A 25,232-nucleotide genomic window follows, 5' to 3' on the forward strand; every position below is an offset into this window, starting at 1 on the left:
ACACCAGGGGTCTCCAACCTTTTCTAGCATGAGAGCTACTTTTAAATGATGAAAAATGTTGTGAGCTACTGTTTTTTTAACCTTTCAAATAGACACTATGTATTTCCCCAAATTCTGTTTTCTTGATAATTTTTTCCCGTTTTAATTTTTTTCTACCGAATTACAATTATTCATAGAGAAACAATGACATTTGATGTTCTGAGTCCATGTCAATGCTGAAATCACATCAGAAGACCTTTTTTTTTAGGACATTTTGTTGTTGTTGGTCTAACTAGTCATCGCAGACATAGCCCTAGGAAGTAGGGCTGCTGATAAATATCTCTATTTTTTTACATATATAATCTCCCCCCCTCATAAAATCAGCGAATTATGCCTTTATTACTCATGTACACCAACTTTGCAACAACTGGACCCAACCGACCAACTCCCTCTCTCCTTCCATCCTAATCTCCATCAAGCTTTCTGTTCCTACTTCCATAGAGGAAGACTGAAACCAAAAGAAAGCAAGCAGGAGAAGAATGGACGGAAGAAAAGAAGAATAAACAAAGACCTAAGTGGTGGACGGACCTCTCCTCTCCTTCCAGCCATTGCGCCACACCCTAGGGGTAGTAGGGGGTGGCTAACATCAATGCCTGTGTCCCAAATGGCACCCTATTCCCTATATTGGGCACTACTTTTGACCAGAGCCCTATGGGGTCAAAAGGAGTGCACTATATAAGGATATAGGGATGTAGCGCTGGACTGAGGCCTGTGAGCCATTGGTCTCCATCACTGATAAGGATCCATGTTTATGTTCTGAAGGGTTCTCTCGGGCTCCGAGATACTTTAAAAAGCCCAGTGACATAACACCAATTAGCCCCTGTTCATGTAGAGCCTTCGCGTGAGTGGGGAGAGAAAAAGAACACAGTGTTTGGTGATGCTCGTTGTTAGTGATGGAGAGAGAGACGGTGTGTGTGTGTGTGTGTGTGTGTGTGTGTGTGACTTCTGCAGGAAGCACTTTAACCTGTTCCTCCATTGTTTACAGCTCAGGTTTATTCTGACCCAACACAATGGCATTTTGTTTTTCTTACTTAGGGCTGATTATGAGACCTGGAGTGGGGCGATGAAAGCCCTACTCCAGGAAGTATGGTGGGAGTGAGAGAAAGGCCCTGTGTGGGGGAGCAACCTGCCCTCCCACATACAGCCACCCTCAGCCCTGAATACAGAGCCAGGCTGGGCAGAGGTGTCTGTATAGGGTGTGGCAATGTTCCTTTCCTCTGTACGGCCGGCTAGCTCCTCTGGCTCCAGCTAACAGGCTAGCCAACAGGCTAGCAGTCTATCGGCTCCAGGCAGGGAGCTAAGAATAACCCACATATGGAAGAAGTTCTTCTTCAGATGAACTTTGCCTGATTTCACAAATAATGTACAGGACCTGAAAGACTGAAGATGTGGTGAAAGCTGATCCCTGGTACTCCATTTGTGGTAACGATAAGTCGATAGCATACACAAACATGTGTCCATCATGTGCAGGTATGCATTTGTGGTAACACTGACACACACACACGCCCATATAGTGTACAAGCACATCTCAGTGAGCCCACAAGCACGCACACATCCACGTTTTCTCAAAGCACAAAGCAAGAATAACAAGCAGGAAGTGTGATTCCTTTAGATAAGATCACATTTATTTGCTCAGTGCAGAATAATACACCAGAATAGAAATATCTCCAGACAACTCTACAACATGACATCATTACAAGGCTCACGGCACTGAGTTAGTTAACTAGCCTTAAATAACACGGAGAACATGATTATGTTTAAGCCTCAACAACATTCAGTTTACCCAGCATTTGCGATGAATAATCTAAACATTGAATAGAATTCAACCAATGTTAAACATTACATTTGAAAAAAGTCAAATTTTCAACCATGTTTTGGGACATTTCCAGCCAAACGGCCTTCTTGTTAATGTGTCCATTCTCCTCTTAATCTGATAAAGAGCTGAGCCACTTAAAACAGTCGGGTCATGAGCTAGCCATTAAGAGAGCCTGGCCTGACAATTTAGAGCATTAAGAAAATACATATGAGAAAATTCAATAAGGACATGTTGGATAACAGAAGGGAAAACAGTGTGTGTGTGTGTGTGTGTGTGTGCACCCTGTGTGCGTGGGTGTGTTGTCCTCTAGTAAAGCTTGGGCCACAAAACTGTCACAGATTTGGCATGGACGTTTCCAGCATCATATCAGGTCTCACAACGTCCTAATATGGCACTGTCGAGAGCAGGTCATCGTGGGAGTTTGGGTCCCCGGGATCACTAGCCCTAGCACTTTGATGTTTTCCCACAGGAAAAAGAAAAGGACTTGCCGTGGTTCTTTGGCATTGAAATGTCCCAAAAATGTACATCAGCAAAATAGCAAAGCAAGAAACCTTTCCCCCAGTTATGCCCCTTTCTAAAGTACCGTCAACTGACTGCTGGATTGAATGGATTGAACTAACTGACACCTAGATGGAGATACTGTCAAATGTTGAACTCATATCTTCCTCAAAAGAAGAACACCTGAATTCTCTTTAAAATACACAACAATATTAGTAAATCTATTAACCTGAAAGCATGGAAAATGGTATATAAATGTTAAGGAATTGTTTAAGAAGTAGAAATCCACCTCATCGGAATACTAAGTGGTCAGTATCTGAAGAAATAAGAGCCTGTTTGAAAGTACAATAGTAGGAAACCCAATCAATATTTGGCATACTTCCGTGGGCAAATATTTGTTTTGAGAGAACTGAGCTGCCTGTCAGTATCCAACACACACAAAAAAAGACCCAAACATTTACAAAAAAACCTATGCATTCGCACATCAAACATAGTAGCATACAAAGCACCCACACACACACACATCCATCCCCAAAGGGCAGAAGAGTCACGGAGAAAGTCATGTGAAAGTAATAAAGTGGTGAACAACGTGTGATGACTCTGGCAGAAACACTATTATTACCAGAATATCACTAACAGTCCAGGAACATCACATGGTCAATAGAGAGAAACAGATCTATTGTTTCACTAACCGGTGGTAAAATGTTGAGAAAAAAAATGATTAAAAAAAAAAATGCATTGATTGTGTGTGTGATAGGCCTACGTGTTGTCATTCTTCAATAAAACAGACAAAATGGAGGAACAATGAACGTATTGCACTGTGCCCTTTGACTGAGCGAAGACAGTCTCCAAAAGTGTTTGTCGTTTGACAATATTTGAATTGTGAGCTTTCTTATTCAAATCACCTAATCAAATATATACAGTAGGCAAAACATGCATAAGACTATGTACAAATTTGAAATGTAACATGGACCTTTAGCCTACATAAAGATGAACAGCACTGTATTCATTGCAGAGGCAGCCTAACAATACAGTAGTCCAACTCAATGTCTGTCCATACCGTCATCACTGCAAAATTCCTAACATGAAAACTTCCATTTAAAAAAGATCACCCTAAATGACACGTTATTTCTCTCTACATCTCTCATTCCGTCTCGTTCTTTTTGAAATATATAACATCTAAAACACACATTCAACTTTGGTCAACTAAGAAAATAAAGCTACTAATTATATTGTATATTTGCTCCCAAATGGAGGAGTAGGCTACCATAAAAAGAGAGAGAAAAGTTTCAAGAGGCCAAAGCCTGTGAAAGGTCTAATAAATATCTAGTAACATTGGACCAAAAACAGTTGAACATTGAGATCTTCATTTCTATCTGTTTCATTGTACTGTATAGTAATGCAGCCCTACAGGTTCTTGTGTTACAGGTTACATCCCGAATGGCACCCTATTCCCTATCTAGTACACTACTTTTGACCAGAACCCTATTGGTCCTGGTCAAAAGTAGTGCTCTAGTACACTACTTTTGACCAGAGCCCTATTGGTCCTGGTCAAAAGTAGTGCACTATATAGTGAATAGGGAGCCAATTGGGATGTAACCTGTAACACAAGTACCTGTAGGGCTGCATTACTATACAGACAATACTTTACGACACTTGGCCAGGGACAGATGTTCCTCAGCTAACAGCAGCTCACAGCTTTCTCAACATTCACTGTCATTAACCCATGGCCAAACTATAACGGCGTCACGTCACCGTTAACGCGAGTCGCAATTTAACAACTCACGATGATCTATGAGACATGCTATACAACATGAAAAAGCAGCACGTCCGCGAAGCGGGGATCGCTTGAGTCTATTTTCCACGACAGGGAGAGCATTGCAGAGACGTCGATGCACAGAAACAAGCAGATACGATCAAAGATAAATTCACAAATAATAACAAAAAATTCATCGTGGACACATTAAAGGGTTTGCTATCGTATTTTAGGCTGGTATTCACTTTTTTTTACTTCCAACTTGACGCAATTGTTGTCGCCTAACCACCAAAGTAAATGATTCTCATCATTCTCCTTTGTTGTTATGGCGCAACAAGCAACCTGGCCTCAGAGAAAGACGTGTAATACTGTACGTCCCCGAAGATATATTCGTCTGCTATTGTACGACGAATAATACTATAGACCATATCCTATAATCATATGATATTGTAAAACCGCAATTGCATTCATAATGTAACGTAATATATCATACTAAAAGAAGTGTCACAGATTTATGTACAGAATAATACGAATTGCCCTGAGACCACGTTGCGTAATCAGATAATTGGAATTGAAAATTTGACATCGGAAATAAAAATCAGAGGTGGATGTTCACTCAGTCATCAGAAAAATCTTAGATAATTAAGACAGTAAAGGTCACTAATCAGGCCAACTGTATTGGCTTGTTAACACCGGATGCAACAGACAAAGGGGCAACGCTTTGGAGATGATAAACTACTCTGAAACTTAAACAATCAACTTTCAAATCAATCTTCTGCTTTGACACAGCGACCACATTCTCCTCATAAGTGAACTGGAACGTACTGTCTGCAATGTACTTTGGTTAGAGTCAGACAGGCTCTGATGATAAGGAAGCTTGTTGAAACAAAAGTCCAGGTGTTTAAACCTCTAAACAAAATGGTCCTCTCTTTCTTTGCCCGTACCTCTGCTTCAGAACAGCCCAGATATAAATTAATTATGAAGTACTTGCTTCTCTTCAGTCTGAGCTTGCTGCACCCTTCAGAGCACAATATTGTAAATATTCTGTTTCCGTGTTTAAATAAAAACCACAAGGGAAAACATTTAAATAAGTTATTGAAAGCTCCTCTTAGCTCAGTATTAAAGTGTTTTTCAGTTTTTTAAATTATGTGAGTACTTTGTTGCATTTAATACACTGTAGTCATCGCACAAATACACATTGTTTCACAAACTGCTAGGAAGATACACAGTCTCAAACATATTTTTCCCATAAGAACTTGTGTTCTTACAGTTTGTGTTTTTGGCAAGTACTGTCAGAAGGGAGGTGTTCAATCAATTAACACTCCATCAACGTCAAAACGCTGAAACAACGTAGCCATAGCTCTGTCATCCGTAACTGGAGTCAAAGGTTAGGGTACTGTAATTCCACATCCTTATTCTGACTCTCACTCCCCCTCCATGTTCTACCTCTCTCATGGCAGAGGCTGGGCTGTACTTCCCATGCGGGGCTCAAAGCGCTCAGGTCCTGGAGCCGATCCTGTCAGAGCCAGCTGTGGCCAGGAACGCAACCATCCAACAAACATCCAACTGTCTGGAAACAACCATAGCAACACACTTCCTGTGAAGCCTGTTCCCCTTAGCTCAGCATCAACATGGGACACACTTAGTGCTTTAGCAACACAACACACTGACTCAACCGTCACACGGGTCTCTGGGAGGTCCTACACATGGCATGTGGAGCGTGTGCAGACTGGCCCCTGTCCGTGCCCCGGCCCAGGGCCAAAAGGATTCTTACTGTCCACACGCTGCACGCAGAATGAACATAGACGTTTTAAACCCTTCCGGAAGGCACTGTTGGTTAGACTATAGATCAGACAGTTACAGAAGCTGTTGCTGATAGCCAGCCAGGTGGTGAGGAATGAGGCGACTGGGTGACGGTAGATTCCAGCGCTCTCCAACAGGAAGTACAGGATGTAGGGAAGCCAGAGGAGATAGAAAACGCTGGTGATGCGAAATAGCACCATGGCGTAGCGTTTGTCCGTGCACGCCGGCGCGTGCTGCGGCTGGCCGTCCTGTCCCAGAGAGCTCTCCTGTGGGCTGAAGCGGGCGCGGCGCTCGCTGATCTCCTTCGTGTGTTGCCGGCAGATACGGAAGATGTTGGCGTAGGTGAAGCAGACCGTCATGGCGGCCGGCACGTAGAGCAGCGCCACGATGAACGACGTGAAGAGCGGCTTTGTCCCCCACTCCATGGCACACCACTCCACCACGTCGCCGTGGTAGCCAGGCTTCCCCCAGCCGAAGAAGGAGGGCAGGAAGACGAGGGCGGAGTAGAGCCAGATGAGGAGGATGCACACGCGGATCCGGCACGGTGTCACCAGTGTAGCATACGACAGCGGACGCGTTATCGCCATGTAGCGGTCCACGCTAACGCACGCCAGTGACGCCATGGAAACGCTCTTCAACACGGAAACCATGTAACCAAACACCTTACAGGTGAGCTCTTCATCCAGGCCTTTCAGGTGGTGGAGGAGGGAGAGGGAAGGGATGAGGCAGCTGACCCCAACTAACAAGTCTGCGTAGGCCATGGTCTGGATGAAGGCGCTGGTGGTGTGGTGGTGGAGCAGTGGAGCACAGTGGAAGACAAATATCACCACCAGGTTGCCAGAGATGATGAGAACTGTGAGGAGCAAGATGATGGCCACCTCTAAAAGACAGGTGTTGAAGATCTGGGAGTAGCCCATGTCTAGGAGGCAGAACGGAGAGCCGCTCTGGTTCAGGAGCTCAAGGTCCAGCAGGTCCAAGGAAGAGTTCATCTTGCAGCCAGTGAGCCTTCTGAAAGCCCCTGGTCTGAAACCAGATCCAGAGACAGAGGACTGGAACTTGGCTGGGGATGGTCAATGGCTGGTCCAAGTCCTAGCTCAGCAGCAGACCAGGTTGGTGCCCCAAAGAGAGGAGCTGTGTTCCCTCTGCCATGTCAGCAGCAATGTGAGGACTAACCCTTGCCCACGATCAGGGACTAGGGAGTCTCCCAGGGCACCCCTCACTGCACAGACACAGAGGAGTCACACAGAGAAGGACACAGATAGCAGAGGACAAATACTCTGGCAGGCTCTCATCCTACTTCTCGTTCTCTCCTCAGAAAAGACAGCCAACACATGCAGCGCTGTGTGCCTGCTGCATGAAGAGCAGGGGGAAAATATATATAAAAAGGTCAAACAAGTTTCATCATCTTTGCTTACTATAATACCGGTTTGTCTCATAGAAACGCAGTCACATGTTCCCCAATATCTCAGGAGATATAGAGTCCGATGTTTCCAGAGAATGTTGTGTCCTCTCCTTCAGTCTTTTCCTCCAAACACGGACAGCTCAGACGAATAGTGTCCAAAGAGTCGAAACCACCCGCTCTGCTAATGTCCTCAGGAACTTCAGCAGAAACGAGAAAAGCAAGGAAATTCACATCCACTCTTCTCACTCAGGCTCTCCCGGTCTCTCTCACGCCGGGAACAGAGAGTATAAATGTTAAATGTAAATGATTGAGGATGAAGGAGTAGCCTCAAGCAGGTGATTGGCATTTTAAACAGAGTCCAGGTCTCCTCAGAGAGGCAGCAGCAGCATATGGTGGAAATGAGAGAGCAGGAGCAGGCATACCGATGCAGAAACCCAGTCTCTCTATCTCGAGTGGAGTTGATTCAGCCTTGTTTCTCTCGCTCTGTCTCTCTCTCCTTTGCTCTCTATCTCGCGGTCTCTGTCTCCGTGAGTGAGTGAGTGAGAGACCGTCTCCTTCTCTCTGACTCCGTCTCACTCCGCCCATCCCCGTCTCACTCACTCCGTCCGTCCGTCCCCGTCTCACTCCGCCCGTCCCCGTCTCGCTCGCTCTGTCTCGCTCGCTCGCTCCGTCTCGCTCGCTCGCTTTCTCTCTCTCGCATCTCACTCGTTCGCTCCGTCTCGCTCGCTCACTCTCTCGGTCTCACTCTCTCGGTCTCACTCTCTCGGTCTCGCTCGCTCACTCTCTCGGTCTCACTCTTTCGGTCTCACTCGCTCACTCGCTCCGTCTCACTCTTTCGGTCTCACTCGCTCACTCGCTCCGTCTCACTCTTTCGGTCTCACTCGCTCAGTCTCACTCTCTCGGTCTCACTCGCTCACTCGCTCCGTCTCACTCTCTCGGTCTCACTCGCTCCGTCTCACTCTCTCGGTCTCACTCGCTCAGTCTCACTCGGTCTCTCTCTCGGTCACTCACTCTCTCGGTCTCTCTCTCGGTCACTCACTCTCTCTCTCTGTCGGTCGGTCGGTCGGTCACACTCTCTCTCTCTCTCTCTCTCTCTCTCTCTCTCTCTCTCTCTCTCTCTCTCTCTCTCTCTCTCTGTGTGTGTCACTCTCGGTCACTCTCTCTCTCTCTGATTCTCTCTCTCTTTGTCTCTCTGCAGCAGGCAGGGCAGAGCCAGTCCTCCCCCTGTTCTAACGCCAGCCAGTAAGCAGGAGCGCAAGTCTCCCTTGTCCCTCCCATGACAGGCTGGCTGGCTGCACAGAGCATACCCCGACCACCACTCCACTATCTCACTCCCACGCACACTCTCGCTCTCTTTCCTTGAACTCACACACCTCTCTCTCATATACACACACATATCATTATTTAACACTCACTTATCCCTACAGACCTAGTAAGTGCATTATGCTCATACCAGTCTGTGTTAAAAATGCCGAAAACGCCAATTTCTCTCTCTATTTTTTTCAGACACATTCAGGCTGTATACCAAAAGTATGTGGACACCTGCTCGTCAAACTTCTCATTACAAAATCATGGGCAGTAATATGGAGTTGGTCCTCCTTTGCTGCTATAACAGCCTCCACTCTTCTGGGAAGGCTTTTCACTAGATGTTGGAACATTGCTGCAGGGACTTGCTTCCATTCAGCCACAAGAGCATTAGTGAGGTCTGGCACTGATGTTGGGAGATTAGGCCTGGCTCGCAGTCGGCATTCCAATTCATCCCAAAGGTGTTCAATGGGGTTGAGGTCAGGGCTGTGTGCAGGCCAGTCAAGTTCTTCCACACCAATCTAGACAAACCATTTCTGTATGGACCTCGCTTTTTTCACGGGGGCATTGTCATGATGAAACAGGAAAAGGCTTTCCCCAAACTCTTGCCACAAACTTGGAAGCACGGAATTGTCTAGAACATCATTGTATGCTGTAGCGTTAAGATCTACCCTCAATGGAACTAAGGGGACTAGCCTGAACCATTAAAAACAGCCCCAGACCATTATTCCTCCTTCACCAAACTTTACAGTTGGCACTATGCATTGGGGCAGGTAGCGTTCTCCTGGCATCCGCAAACCCAGATTCGTCTGTTGGACTGCCAGATGGTGAAGCATGATTTATCACTCCAGAGAACGCGTTTCCACTGTTCCAGAGTCCATTGGTGGCGAGCTTCACACCACAAGGCTTGAGTACAGCTGCTCGGGCATGGAAACCCATTTCATGAAGCTCCCGACAAACAGTTATTGTGCTGACATTGCTTCCAGAGGCAGTTTGGCAGCTCTAGCAGGGCTGAAACTTGATGAACTACTTTGTTGGAAAGGTGGCATCCTATGACGGTGCCATGTCGAAAGTCACTGAATTTGTTCTTAACTGACTTGCCTAGTTAAATAAAGGTAAAATAAAACTGAGCTTTTCAGTAAGGCCATTCTACTGCCAATGTTTGTCACATGGCTGTGTGCTCGATTTTATACAACTGTCAACAACGGGTGTGGCTGAAATAGCCAAATTCACTAATCTGAAGTGTCCACATACTTTTGTATATATAATGTACAGTTGAAGTCGGAAGTTTACATACACTTAGGTTGGAGTCATTAAAACTCATTTTTCATCCACTCCACAAATTTCTTGTTAACAAACTATAGTTTTGGCAAGTCGGTTAGAACATCTACTTTGTGCATGACAAAAGTAATTTTTCCAACAATTGTTTACAGACAGATCATTTCATTTATAATTCACTGCATCACAATTCCAGTGGGTCAGAAGTTTACATACCCTTAGTTGACTGTGCCTTTAAACAGCTTGGAAAATTCAAGAAAATTATGTCATGGCTTTACAAGCTTCTGATAAGAATTAGCCTATCATTTGAGTCAATTGGAGGTGTACCTGTGGATGTATTTCAAGGCCTACCTTCAAACTCAGTGCCTCTTTGCTTGACATCATGAAAAATCAAAAGAAATCAGCCAAGACCTCAGAAAGAAAATTGGAGACCTCCACAAGTCTGGTTCATCCTTGGGAGCAATTTCCAAAAGCCTGAAGGTACCACATTCATCTGTACAAACAATAGTACGCAAGTATAACACCATGGGACCACGCAGCAGTCATACCGCTCAGGAAGGAGATGCGTTCTGTCTCCTAGAGATGAACGTACTTTGGTGTGAAAAGTGAAATTAAAACCCAGAAAAACAGCAAAGGACCTTGTGAAGATGCTGGGGGAAACAGGGACAAAAGTATCTATATCCACAGTAAAACGAGTCATATCGACATAACCTGAAAGGCCGCTCAGTAAGGAAGAAGCCATTGCTCCAAAACCGCCATAAAAAAGCCAGACTATGGTTTGCAACTGCACATGGGGACAAAGATCGTACTTTTTAGAGAAATGTCCTCTGGTCTGATGAAACAAAAATAGAACTGTTTGGCCATAATGACCATCGTTATGTTTGGAGGAAAAAGGGGGAGGCTTGCAAGCCGAAGAACACCATCCCAACTGTGAAGCACGGGGGTGGCAGCATCATGTTGTGGGGGTGCTTTGCAGCAGGAGGGACTGGTGCACTGCACAAAATAGATGGCACGTGAGGATGGAAAATGATGTGGATATATTGAAGCAACATCTCAAGACACCAGTCAGGAAGTTAAAGCTTGGTCGCAAATGGGTCTTCCAAATGGACAATGACCCCAAGCATACTTCCAAAATTGTGGCAAAATGGCTTAAGGACAACAAAGCCAAGGTATTGGAGTGGCCATCACAAAGCCCTGACCTCAATCCTATAGAAAATGTGTGGGCAGAACTGAAAAAGTGTGTGCGAGCAAGGAGGCCTACCAACCTGACTCAGTTACACCAGCTCTGTCAGGAAGAATGGGCCAAAATTCACCCAACTTATTGTGGGAAGCTTGAGGAAGGCTACCCGAAATGTTTGACCCAAGTTAAACAATTTAAAGGCAATGCTACCAAATACTAATTGAGTGTATGTAAACTTCTGACCCACTGGGAATGTGATGAAAGAAATAAAAGCTGAACTAAATCATTCTCTCTACTATTATTCTGACATTTCACATTCTTAAAATAAAGTGGTGATCCTAACTGAACTAAGACAGGGAATTCTTACTAGGATTAAATGTCAGGAATTGTGAAAAACTGAGTTTAAATGTATTTGGCTAAGGTGTATGTAAACTTCCGACTTCAACTGTATATACCCAAATTTGACTTCTATAGGGTTTTGATAAGATATGTTGCTGTCTAGAGCCCTAGAGATTTTAATATTGGGTTATTTGTGCACTCCTATAACGCTAGTAGTGTAAACCAAAAAAAGTACAATGCCCTCACTCTTCCTCTCTTAAATGCCAGGGTAAGAGTTTCAGTTTCTTTTTTATTCAATAAATTAAGTTTACGGAAATTCTGATCGCAATTGTGCCTCATTGTTTTACCCACTTTGTTCCTCACTAGCACAACACTTAGATTCACATATTCACATTATTAGCATAGAGTTGAACTGACATCAGTGGATGTTATCTGTGCCTTGCGTCCTCTGGTCCGACTGAGTTGTTGCTGCACCAAATAAATACTCGTGGTTTTTGGAGCCTGGCCATCTGTACTGTTCTACTCATTTCCTTCCCAGCAGCCATGACAGGGCATTGCTATCACAAACTGTGGGAGATTCGGACTTCTGATCGGAGATCATAACGAGCCAAGACAAGAACAGGGCATTGGGAGGACACTGTATTTTTGTCCATCTTGTAAAGGAAATTTGTCTTCTCTAAACTTCAACCCCAGACACCACAGAAACACTCAAATGACACATTTTTTTCAGTCATTGAATGTCTTCCAGGTAAAGGGAAGGCTAGCACCTCCGTCTAACATGAAGCATGAATGTGAATAAAACAATAGCACATTGGCAGATAAGACCATACTTCCACAGTTACATGATTAAGAATGGCTTTTATAATTTGTATAAAATATAGCTAATGTCCCTCAGGGCACTCACTGTGCAAGATGAGTTTACATTTTCGCATTCCTCCTCAAGGCCCTTCATTGTAGTGAGTGTGTGTGTGTGTGTGTCTGTGCAGCTTACATGCGTGTGCGTCGTCTCTTATGCACCTGCTCCTCATTAGGCTGCCAGATCACCAGATGCTGTTCCTTCATTTAGCTTCTTCTCTGAGGACTGCAGTGTGTCTGAACTGAAGACGCTCAGCACGCTCTGTTTTGCTCCCTGCTTTCACTGTCTGGCTAAAGTAAAGACTTCAATCCTCGCATGAAAACTATGAATGAGGATGAAAGCCTCGTCTTTGGTCATACTGAAGGAGCGTGACTGAAATGTTGCCTATACTGGTCTGTCCCACAATAACTGGCTGCATTGTCTTTAGAGTTTAAACTTTCTCCCCTACCATCTGACTGTCAGACCAGTGTCTGCCTGTCTGTTTGCCTGACTGTCCATCTGTCTGCCTTTCTGTCTGCCTTTCTGTCTGCCCGTCAGTCAGTCCATCTCTACCGCAGTGTCTTTCAGTCTCTCCAGAGACTGACATTAAGATGTGAAAGGCACTTGCCAATCGGGCAAGTTATTTTGTATTTTTGGGTTGCCCGAATATTATGATCACTTGCACAAAAATGTAAACTAGCTATTTACATGCAGAAATACCATATACAGTATTGTTTTATTTTAACTTAAACAATGTGAAGGAACCAGACAGATCAGTTTTAGGAATTCCTTGCAGTGTGGTTGATTTGCCTGCCCGATGAGGCAACCTCAGAGCAGGCTCAACTTGCATGACTTCTCTGTTCACTTTCCCCAGGAAATAGCACAACCCTTAATGTATTTTTTTGTTGTTGTTATCAAATCAAATCACATTTTTTTGGGTCGTATACAAATATTTAGCAGATGTTATTGTGGGTGTAGCAAAAATGCTTGTGTTCCTAGCTCCAACAGTGCAGTAATATCTAAAAATACACAACATAACACACAAATCTAAAAAGAATGGAATTAATAAATATAGAAATATTAGGACGAGCAATGTCGGTGTCCGAAGTATAAACATATACTGTATATATGTGATGAGATGTATAGACAATATGGGCAGTATATGGGAAGAATAGTATATGTACAGCAATAGTTAAATAGAATAGGCCTTGACTAGAATACAGTGTCTACTGAACATAAATATAAACACAAGATGAAACAATTTCAAAGATTTTAATGAGCTCCAGTTCAAATAAGGAAATTGGTCAATTGAAATAAATTCCTTAGACCCTAATCTATGGATTTCACATGACTGGGAATACAGATATGCATCTGTTGGTCACAGATAACTTGAAAAAAACAAATAGTGGCATGGATCAGAAAAGCAGTCAGTTTCTGGTGTGACCATTTGCCTCTTGCAGCGCAACACATTTCCTTCACATAGAGTTGATCAGGCTGTTGATTGTGGCCTGTGGAATGTTGTTCCGCCCCTCTTAATGGCTGTGCGAAGTTTCTGGATATTGGTGGGAACTGGAACACACTGTCGTACACATCGATCCAGAGCATTCCAGAAATGCTCATTGGGTGACATGTCAGGTGAGTATGCAGGCCATGGAAGAACTGGGACATTTTCAGCTTCCAGGAATAGTGTACAGATCATTGCGACATGGGGCCGTGCATTATCATGCTGAAACATGAGGTGATGGCAGTGGATGAATGACACAACAATGGGCCTCAGGACCTCGTCACAGTATATCGGTGCATTCAAATTGCCAACAATAAAATGCAATTGGTGTTCGTGATGCGTAGCTTATGCCTGCCCATAACCCCAACACAACCATGGGGTACTTTGTCCACAACGTTGACATCAGCAAACCGCTCGTCCACACGGCGCCATACACGTGGTCTGTGGTTGTGAGGTTGGTTGGACGCACTGCAAAATTCCCTAAAATGACGTTGGAGGCAGCTTATGGTAGAGAAATTAACATAAAATTCTCTGACAACAGCTCTGGTGGACATTCCTACAGTCAGCATGCCAATTGCACGCTCTCACAAAACTTGAGACATCTGTGGCATTGTGTTGTGAAACAAAACTGCACATTTTAGTGGCCTTTTGTCTCCAGCACAAGGTGCACCTCTGTAATGATCACGCTGTTTAATCAGCTGCTTGATATGCCACACCTGCCAGGTGGATGGATTATCTTGGCAAAGGAGAAATGTTCACTAACAGGGATGTAAACGAATGTGTGCCCAACATTTTTGATAAGTAAGTCTGTGTATGGAACATTTCTGGGATCTTTTATTTCAGCTCATGTAACCAACGGTTATTTACACACACACACACACACACACACACACACACACACACACACACTAAACAAAAATGTAAACGCAATGCAAATGTTGCATTTATATTTTTGTTCAGTGTGTGTGTGTGTGTGTGTGTGTGTGTGTATATGTATATATATATATATATATATATATATATATATATATATATATATATATATATATATATATATATATATATATATATATATAAACTTTTGAACGGTTATATATATATATTTACATTACATTTAAGTCATTTAGCAGACGCTCTTATCCAGAGCGACTTACAAATTAGTGCATTCACCTTATGATATCCAGTGGAACAACCACTTTACAATAGTGCATCTAAATCTTTTAAGGGGGGGGGGGGGGGAGTTAGAAGGATTACTTTATCCTATCCTAGGTATTCCTTAAAGAGGTGGGGTTTCAGGTGTCTCCGGAAGGTGGTGATTGACTCCGCTGTCCTGGCGTCGTGAGGGAGCTTGTTCCACCATTGGGGTGCCAGAGCAGCGAACAGTTTTGACTGGGCTGAGCGGGAACTGTGCTTCCTCAGAGGTAGGGGGGCCAGCAGTCCAGAGGTGGATGAACGCAGTGCCCTTGTCTGGGTGTAGGGCCTGATCATCACATATATATATAACCGTTCAAAAGTTTGGAGTCACAAAAAAATGTCCTTGTTTTTGAAAGAAAAGCACATTTTTTGCCCATTAAAATAACATCAAATTGATCAGAAATACAGTGTAGGCATTGTTAATGTTGTAAATGACTATTGTAGCTGGAAACGGATGATTTTGAATGGAATCTCTACAGTTAAGTCGGAAGTTTACATACACTTAAGTTGGAGTCATTAAAACTCTTTTTTCAACCACTCCATACATTTCTTGTTAACAAACTATAGTTTTGGCAAGTCGGTTAGGACATCTACTTTGTGCATGACACAAGTAATTTTTCCAACAATTGTTTACAGACAGATTATTTCATTTAAAATTCACTGTATCACAATTCCAGTGGGTCAGAAGTTTACATACACTAAGTGGACTGTGCCATTATCTTGAAAAATTTCAGAAAACTATGTCATGGCTTTAGAAGCTTCTGATAGGCTAATTGACATAATTTGAGTCAATTAGAGGTGTACCTGTGGATGTATTTCAAGGCCTACCTTCAAACTCAGTGCCTCTTGGGAAAATCTGGCATTCCAGGCAGAGTTCCTCTGTCCAGTGTCTGTGTTCTTTTGTCCATTTTAATATTTTATTTTTATTGGCCAGTCTGAGATATGGCTTTTTCTTTGCAACTCTGCCTAGAAGGCCAGCATCCCGGAGTCGTCTCTTCACTGTTGACGTTGAGACTGGTGTTTTGCGGGTACTATTTAATGAAGCTGCCAGTTGAGGACTTCTGAGGCATCTGTTTCTCAAACTAGACACTAATGTACTTGTCCTCTTGCTCAGTTGTGCACCGGGGCCTCCCACTCCTCTTTTATTCTGGTTAGAGACAGTTTGCGCTGTTCTGTGAAGGAGTAGTAGTACACAGCGTTGTATAAGATCTTCAGTTTCTTGGAAATTTCTTGCATGGAATAGCCTTCATTTCTTAGAACAAGAATAGACTGACAAGTTTCAGAAGAAAGTCCTTTGTTTCTGGCCATTTTGAGCATGTAATCGAGCCCACAAATGCTGATGCTCCAGATACTCAACTAGTCTAAAGAAGACCAATTTTATTGCTTCTTAAAATCAGCACAACATTTTTCAACTGTGCTAACATAATTGCAAAAGGGTTTTCTAATGATCAATTAGCCTTTTAAAATGATAAACTGGATTAGCTAACACAACGTGCCATTGGAACACAGGAGTGATGGTTGCTGATAATGGGCCTCTGTACGCCTACGTAGATACTCCATTCAAAATCAGCCGTTTCCAGCTACAATAGTCATTTACAACATTAACAATGTCTACACTGTATTTCTGCTCAATTTTATATTATTTTTAATGGACAAAAAAATGTACTTTTCTTTTAAAAGCAAGGAAATTTCTAAGTGACCCCAAACTTTTGAACAGTAGTATATATATATATAATTTATTTTTATTTTATATATTTATTTATTTAATATAACACACACACACACACACACACACACTACCAGTCAAAAGTTGGAACACATCTACTCATTCAAGGGTTTTTCTTTGTTTTTACTATTTTCTACATTGCAGAATAATAGTGAAGACATCAAAACTATGAAATAACACATATGGAATCATGTAGTAACCAAAAAAGTGTTAAACAAATCAAAAAATATGTTATATCTGAGATTGTTAAAAGTAGCCACCCTTTCCCTTGATGAAAGCCTTGCACACCCTTGGCATTGTCTGAACCATGTTCATTAGGTAGTCACCAGGAATGTATTTCAATTAACAGGTGCGCCTTCTCAAAAGTTAATTTGTGGAATTTCTTTCCTTCTTAATGCGTTTGAGCCAATCAGTTGTGTTGTGACAAGGTAGGGGTGGTATACAGAAGACAGCCCTATTTGGTAAAATACCAAGTCCATATTATGGCAAGAACAGCTCAAATAAGCAAAGAGAAACGAGAGTCCATCATTACATTAAGACATGAAGGTCAGTCAATACGGAACATTTCAGGAACTTTGGAAGTTTCTTCAAGTGCCGTCGCAAAAACCATCAAGCGCTATGATGAAACTGGCTCTCATGAGGACTGCCACAGGAAAGGAAGATCCAGAGTTACCTCTGCTGCAGAGGATAAGTTAATTAGAGTTACCAGCCTCAGAAATCTGTAATTAACTGCACCTCAGATTACAGCCCAAATAAATGCTTCACAGAGTTCAAGTAACAGACACATCTCAACATCAACTGTTCAGAGGAGACTGCATGAATCAGGCCTTCATGGTCAAATTGCTGCAAAGAAACCACTACTAAAGGACACCAACAAGAAGAAGAGACTTATTTAGAATTCATTGCACACTTAACCAGCATGGCTATCACAGCGATACGCCATCCCATCTGGTTCGCACTTAGTGGGACTATAATTTGTTTTTCAACAGGACAATGACCCAAAATACAACTCCCAGCTGTGTAAGGGCTATTTGACCAAGAAGGAGAGTGATGGAGTGCCGCATCAGATCACCTGGCCACCACAATCACCCGACCTCAACCCAATTGAGATAGTTTGGGAACAGTTGGACCACAGAGTGAAGGAAAAGCAGCCAACAAGTGCTCAGCACATGTGGGAAATCCTTCAAGACTGTTGGAAAAGCATTCCAGGTGACTACCTCATGAACCTAGGTGAGAGAATGCCAAGAGTGTGCAAAGCTGTCATCAAGGCAAAGGGTGGCTACTTTGAAGAAAACAAATATATTTTGATTTGTTTAAAACTTTATTGGTTAATACATAATTCCACATGTCACAAACCGGCTAAAATCGGTCTTATGTAGCAAAATTTGAAATTGCGTTTTTTTTTTTTTACATTGGATAAAAGTAGAGACTCAGAGCTACAAAATTGTATATCATACGCTACAGTTGAGGAACAATGGGAAAGTAATTTTGCTTTGAAAGTTTATCAACTTTTGAGAAAATGGCTTTTAAATGTTTTGGTAGTACTATTGGAGAGACGTTCTTTGTCTACACCCAAGCTAACTTGCTAGCTACTTCCTGTCATCTAAGTGAGAAAGAACAGCTCACTGAACATTACTCGCCCTAGCAGAGCTGGTTAGGCTGTTATGTTATCCAGAGTGTTGGTGACTGCAACTGTGTTATCAGATTGTCCGTTCGTAAAATCAGAGCGTTTCACGTTCAGAGCGCACACCGGACGCTCTGGCTGATTAGTGGTTGATCCCAACGTTCTGACCTTACAACAGCAGTCAAGCACCCAAGCTAACTGGCTAACATCGGCTAGCTTGCTAGCTACTTCCATACACATAATGAGAGAACACCCCACTCTGACCATTTTACTGGCCCTAGCAGAGCTGGTTAGGCTGTTTTCATGTTATCTAGAGCATTGGTGACTGTAACTGTGCTGCTGGCAACAATTTAATTACGCTTTTTTTTGCCAATGTTTACTGACACCGGCCATATTCAACAGGTGTTGAGCGTTTGTAAATTCATCAGTTATTCTGCGCTCTCTGGCACACTCAAACGGGAGTGTTCTGAAATCGGAGTAGATGGCCAGACTGAAATTATGAACGCACCCAAAATGGTTACTTGCATAGTGGAGTATTTTGTTAAGACATGTAGCTAGCTAGCTCTGCAGGTAGCTAACCAACAAGGTTCATTGTTAGCTAGCTAACATTAGGCTATAGCTATCTAAGCAAATCGCACTGAGATACAAATAATAAGGTCATACACATAACGTTAGCTAGTGAGCCAACCTATTAAACAATTAACCATAATCACAACTCATGATGTTACTATCCTGCAATAATATGCAGGTAGCTAACCAACCAGGTTCAATGTTAGCTAGCTAACATTAGGCTATAGCTAGCCAAGCAAATGGCTCTTTCTGTCAAAATTAGAAACATGTCATATCTGAAAATGTAGCTAGCTAGACTATCTTACCCGTATACATCATTCATGGTTGGACGCATCTCCTGTCAGATGCCATGGTTGCCCTTAGTTTGAAGATGTAATCTGGAGACAGGTGTTCTCAATCTCCTTAGCTATCATTCGCAAATTTCACTGATTTCAAAACTCAGTTCTGCAGAAAGTGGAGAGCACCACCTATGCAGTTTTAATACACAATACATTTTTTTTAAAGCAGCACTAGACAGGATTACCTAGACATACTGACCAGCTCAAATATGCTATATGGCAGACCAATCCCAACCCATCTCTCGGCATGTCCAGCCCACTCATTATCTCAGCAAATCATGGCTTGCGGGAAGGCTGCTGTCTTTTTCTGTGGCTAAACCAACTAGGCTTGTAATTTAAAAATTGTATTCGTATTTCCAGATGGCATACAAGTTTGTTATTAAGGCACATGAAAGTTCATTTTGAGTTAAAAAAAAATGTTTTACGTTCAAACGGCTGTCCTGTGAAGTAGTGACCCGCGACATACGCCTAGTTTCCTGAAACGGATCACATATGTGTTATTTCATCATTTTGATGTCTTCACTATTATTCTACAATGTAGAAAATAGTCAAAAATAAAGAAAAACCCTTGAATGAGTAGTCTGTAAGTCTGGATATCGGTTTGCCTGTCTGGATGTGTGCCTATCCTTTCGGGTCTGGCTGTCTGTCTGCCCGTCCATCAGTCTGTCTCTACTGCAGTGCCCGTCTGTCTGTGTTTGTCTGTGTGTGTGTATCTACTGCAGTGTCTGTCCGTCGTGCTCTGGATGACTCTGTTAGTTCTGCAGTCTCAGGCCTTGTGGCAGAGAGATGGATGTAGCGTGATGGAGCCCGAAGACACACAAACACACTCTCTCTATCACACTCACACCACCCTGCTGCACCTTCAGAGTCAGACACGCACCTTTCCCCTGTGCTTTGCTCTAGACACATTCCCTCAGCGTACATGCACCTGCTCAGCCTGCCACGCCAGGGGTTAGAAACAGAGGCATCTGAAAGCAGGGGAGCCGACAAGACAACACTGGGCTCATCCATTATGAGAGATGAAGGGGGAAGGGAGAGAAAGACAGAGAGAGAAAGACAGAGGGAGAGGAGGACAGCGACAGTGAACTGCTCCTGATTCTCTCCTCTGGCTGGTGATGGGAGGAGGGAAAGGAGGGATGAAGGAAGAGAGGAAAGAGGGAAGGACGATGCCACAGCTGCACACAGGTTTAGCTCTTAGCTCTATCCAATTAGCCTGTCGAAGCACAAGGCGACACTGGCACCGAGGCACACCTGGCTAGCGCTAGCTAGGTAAAGATAGCACAATCAGCTAGTGTAGTCTACTGACCTAGTCAGCTCATTTTAAACTTGCAGCAACCTGCCCAGCTAGGTTCCTCCTGAGCATGTTGAAAACCAATCAAACCAATGCAATATCAACAGTGACACAGTCAACTTTGACATGATGAACTATCTTTGTAAGATAATAACTGTAACATACAACAACAACAACATACACAACCCTACGGGCAACAAGCCTCCTGAATTTTTCAAGACAAGACTGATCATTAGCGGTGTCAGAATGATGCTTCATGTACTCCCATGTAGTGTTGTTTTGCGTACGAGTGGGGGAAGGGGGGCATTATCTTATTGTCATGTTTTGCTGACGTTCAAAAAAAGAACGATGCTTCAGGATAGTAATTCTGTGTTATGGTGGGCCTGGGGCAAACACACAGACCGACTGGCGAGACCAGACTGGAGAGACCACAGGTCATTGTGGGAGCGTTTGTTTTCCCTCACAGCATGGGGTAAGGTACCGTGCCTGGGGCTGGGCATCAGTAGACCAGCAGCAGCCCCGTGTCTGACCTCTATGGTCTCTGTTTATGGACAGAATGACTGGGGCACATCTGGAGGCAGTATGGCTATACTGGCTGGGTGGGTTGGGTGTGGGGTGGGGGTGGGGGGGGGGGGTCTTGTGTGAGTGTTCAGCCGCCAGCAGCCGGTCACAGAACGTGTAAAGACGGACAACGCCGCTAGTAGAATCCCTCTCAGCCCACTTTAATCACGGAGACCCTAATAAATGACATCATCACATAAGCATATGGACAGCACCAGACATTAGGATGAGGAGGTGGAAGAAGAAGAAGAGGCTGACAGAAGGTCCCAGTAACAGTTTAAGGCATGAGCAAGACATTTGGGCTGAACAAATTTGAAAGTAACATAGAATTAGCCCGAGTCTGTTCTTGTTGGAGGATATATTTTTTTTTGCTGTTTCAAAGATAATTTCCTGCAATTCTACCCATTTTTGGCATGGGGCAGAGGGAAAGTATTGCAGTTTTTAAAGCCAATTTCCTGTAATTCTACACATTTTTACATGTCTTATATTAGTCTAACTTCCCTATCTAGCTAACATGGGATAGTAGTTGATCATCTGGACATTTCTGACAGGTTATAATTAATTTACAGCATTTCACTCACTCACACAATAAAAAATTGTTAAAGTTGCCCAATTAGCGGGAGGGATGTGGGGCAACTTCCTGTCATGAGCGGTGCTCAAGTTCAGAATGGAGGTCAGTCAAAACCCATAAAACGCTGTGAAGCGCAGAGCCTGAGCTTTGATGTCATTTATAGCATGTTACTGTACAGCCATTGCGTTCCAATTTAGGCGCTTATCAGTGCCCAAATCTGCCATTTTCAACCTGTATATGGGTATGAGTGTAAAGGGTTAAACTTAATCAGATACTTATACCAAAACCTCTGTGGATAGTACTCCGGATTAGCTGAAAAGGCTTGATAATACCCACAATCTATAATAACTTAAAAACAGCAATAGACTATATTATGTTATATGTTCTGTCAGGGTATTACTTTAGGATTGTCTGGAAAGATATATTTTGTACCCACAATGAAAAACTTGAGCTCTTAGTACCACCTGGTAACGGAGGCTAAAACTTTAAATAGAATGCGGGTCAGATACTGTGGTATTTCCTGTTGCCAATGCCATTGAATGAAGTACAATGGTGAAGTGCAGCAGAGAGACAGACAATGTTTTTTGACACGTGATATTTAGACTCAAGACATAGACAAACCTACACAAAAGTTCACATTAGGTTAACTTTGCCGGTTATAGAGCGACTGTCGAGAGAGGCTACTAGAAACCAAAAATTCAATAAGAATTCAATTCATGGTCGTGACCTGGTAGAGTAGGGTTCGTCAACTAGGCCACATTGTTTCTGAGCTAGTAGTCAGTCGGGCCAGAACATAATTAGCTTATAATATTAGCACAATTAATAGGCATACATTACAAATTGAACAACATTATTAACCCATCTAATTAGTACATCATCATTTCAATGACAATAACATAGTATTCAGATCGAAAATTATCATAAAATCCCCAATGTCTCTATTCAGTTATTATTTTTGTCTATTTCTTTGTGAGTTGATTGGTGGGGGGAAAAAACGATCTACAGTACGTCAACATTAGTTCAGAACAATTAACTTGCAAGCAAGAGAAAAATCACTCTCAAAAAGTATCAAAAGAAAGGTGGATAAAGAAAATCGAAGTTTCAAGGATGGACAGAGATATGCGTTCATCTTACAATCTTTCTCCAATGCCAAGCCAGTGTGTATTATTCGCAACAGAGGCTCGTCGCAGAAAAAAATGAAGCGTTTAACTGCTAGCTACACACACACGGCAGCAGAATCCTCCTTCGTGGCCTGACCCGACAACAGAAAGTTGTCGGGTCAGGCCACGTCACAAGTGCCTCCCTAAAAGTGTATTGGGTTCTAACCAAACACACAACATGCCGTTCACAGACGTGGGGTATTTAAAAAGTGCATGGTGACAGTTTGAGGAATTGGCTACTGACAAGTCTATTGATAGCATAATTGAGTCTGTCAAACAGGTGTCCCTGTCAGCGTCAACAGCCGGCTGCCGCGTCCATGCACTGGCGGATGATGTGCATAGGATTGTTCTGGAGGCGCTCAATCAGATTGAGCATTTTGCTCTGGCTATTGATGAGAGAACTGACAACACCGATGTCGCACAGTTGTGTGTGTGTACGTCCATTCTTTTGATGGAAATGAATTTAAAGAAGAGCCGCTGGCACTGATTCCCCTCGAAGGACACACCCCCGGGGACATCATATTCGCGAAGCTGGAAGAATTGTTTACCCAGCATGGCCTTTCATTCGAAAAAGTAAACATTGTGGTCACGACAGGGTTCCTGCTTATGGTGGGCAGACACAGGGGCCTGGTCAGCAGGTTGAAGGAATTCGCCCCCCAAATGAATGGCTTGTATTGTCTCATTCATCAGCGTGTGCTGTGAGCCAGACTAAACGGTGAGCTAAAAGATGTAATGGATAAACTAATGCGCATAATCAACTTTGTCAGGGGGACATCAAGCACCCAAAACCGTCGTTTTTTGCAAGCTTTATCAGAGGCCACCCACGATTATCTCCTGCTTCCCAACAACTTGAGCTGCCTGACTAAAGGAAAAGCACTGGAGTGGTTCTGTGAGCTGCATGACGAGGTTGTGGATTTTCTCCAAAAAAGCTAAATGACGGCAGCAGCTGACCACCTTCGTATTCTGGAAATTGAGAAATTATTTTCCAATGTTGCTTTTTTGGCTGACATATTCTGTCACTTAAATGGGTTAAATCTGCGGTTACACGGAAGAGGGAAAACAGTAATGGATATGGTGGAAAAACTTGAGGCCTTTACTAGGAAACTTGAGTTGTTTGATTTGGACTTGGTCATCTGGAAGGCTACTGCACTTTAGCACACTAAAGAAATGACAGGGAGAGGGACCAAGCCGCAGCTTTGTCACAAAGGTTATGGAAGATTTCATCCAGCAGCTGAGAGACGACTTCTCCACCAGATCTGAAGACTACAGCATGCCCAAGGATATTGTTGCGTTTTCACGTGATCCTCTCAACAGTCCACCCAGGTGGAGAATTCTCCCCCCTTGCTAGGAAAACGACACCATTGCTGGATGAGGCCGCAATTCAAACTGAGCTGATAGAATTCCAAACACTGAGCCAAATCAGCGAAGCGCTCAGGAGTGCCGAGTCACTGTGTGCGTTTCGGGTGGCATGCTCAGAGGATTACAGACCAATAAAGAAACTTGCATTGTATATGCTAACAATGTTTGGATCAACTCACATCTGTGAGTCCTCCTTTTCCTCTATGAACGCAATCAAGACTCACGACAGAAACCGGCTTTCAATCGAGGACTGCCTGAACATCAAAATCACCCGACACCCACATGATCATGTACGAGGGGAAATGCAACTTTTTTATATTGAGTAGGTAACTTAGTAGCCTATATAATCGCATTTAGTAAATACTATCATTATTGTGAGTGCTTATCCAACGCTATTTACAGTGCATTCGGAAAGTATTCAGACCCCTTGACTTTTCCACAATTTGTTACGTTACAGCCTCATTCTAAAAATGATTCAATTCTTTTTTTCCATTCATCAATCTACACACAATACTCCATAATGACAGAGCAAAAACAGACTTTTGAAATGTTTGCAAATGTATAAAAAAAAACACCAAAAAATTAAATATTACATTTACACTACCATTCAAAAGTTTGGGGTCACTTAGAAATGTCCTTGTTTTTGAAAGAAAAGCAAATTTTTTGGTCCATTAAAATAACATCAAATTGATCGGAAATACAGTGTAGACATTGTTAATGTTGTAAATGACTATTGCAGCTGGAAACGGCAGATTTTGAATGGAATATCTACACAGGCGTACAGACGCCCATTAACAGCAACCATCACTCCTGTAATCCAATGGCATGTTGTGTTAGCTAATTCAAGTTTATAATTTTAAAGGGCTAATTAATCATTAGAAAACTCTTTTGCAATTATGTTAGCACAGCTGAAAACTGTTGTCCTGATTAAAGAAGCAATAAAACTGTCCTTCTTTAGACTCATTGAGTAACTGGAGCATCAGCATTTGTGGGTTTGATTACAGGCTAAAAATGGCCAGAAACAAAGAACTTTCTTCTAAAACTCATCAGTCTATTCCTGTTCTGAGAAATGAAGGCTATTCC

General features: G+C 43.0%; 2 protein-coding genes across 6 annotated transcripts in view; both read right to left on the reverse strand.

Annotated features, from left to right (window-relative positions):
• rabgap1 (RAB GTPase activating protein 1) overlaps positions 1-25,232 on the reverse strand; it is a 148,069-nt gene that overhangs the window by 48,999 nt on the left and 73,838 nt on the right. The gene's annotated exons all lie outside the window — the stretch shown is intronic.
• Positions 1,643-10,219, reverse strand: LOC106561678 (putative G-protein coupled receptor 21). Its single transcript, XM_045688356.2, has one exon. It carries the CDS (start codon positions 6,899-6,901, stop codon positions 5,810-5,812), a length of 1,092 nt encoding a protein of 363 aa, XP_045544312.1. The 5' UTR covers positions 6,902-10,219; the 3' UTR covers positions 1,643-5,809.

This window comes from Salmo salar, chromosome 01, assembly GCF_965601325.2.
Source record: "Salmo salar chromosome 01, fSalSal1, whole genome shotgun sequence".
Taxonomy (NCBI): domain Eukaryota; kingdom Metazoa; phylum Chordata; class Actinopteri; order Salmoniformes; family Salmonidae; genus Salmo; species Salmo salar.

Bases quoted from the DNA above. Each gene is read 5' to 3' on its own strand.
- LOC106561678 (XM_045688356.2), bottom strand. From the start codon at position 6,901: ATGAACTCTTCCTTGGACCTGCTGGACCTTGAGCTCCTGAACCAGAGC.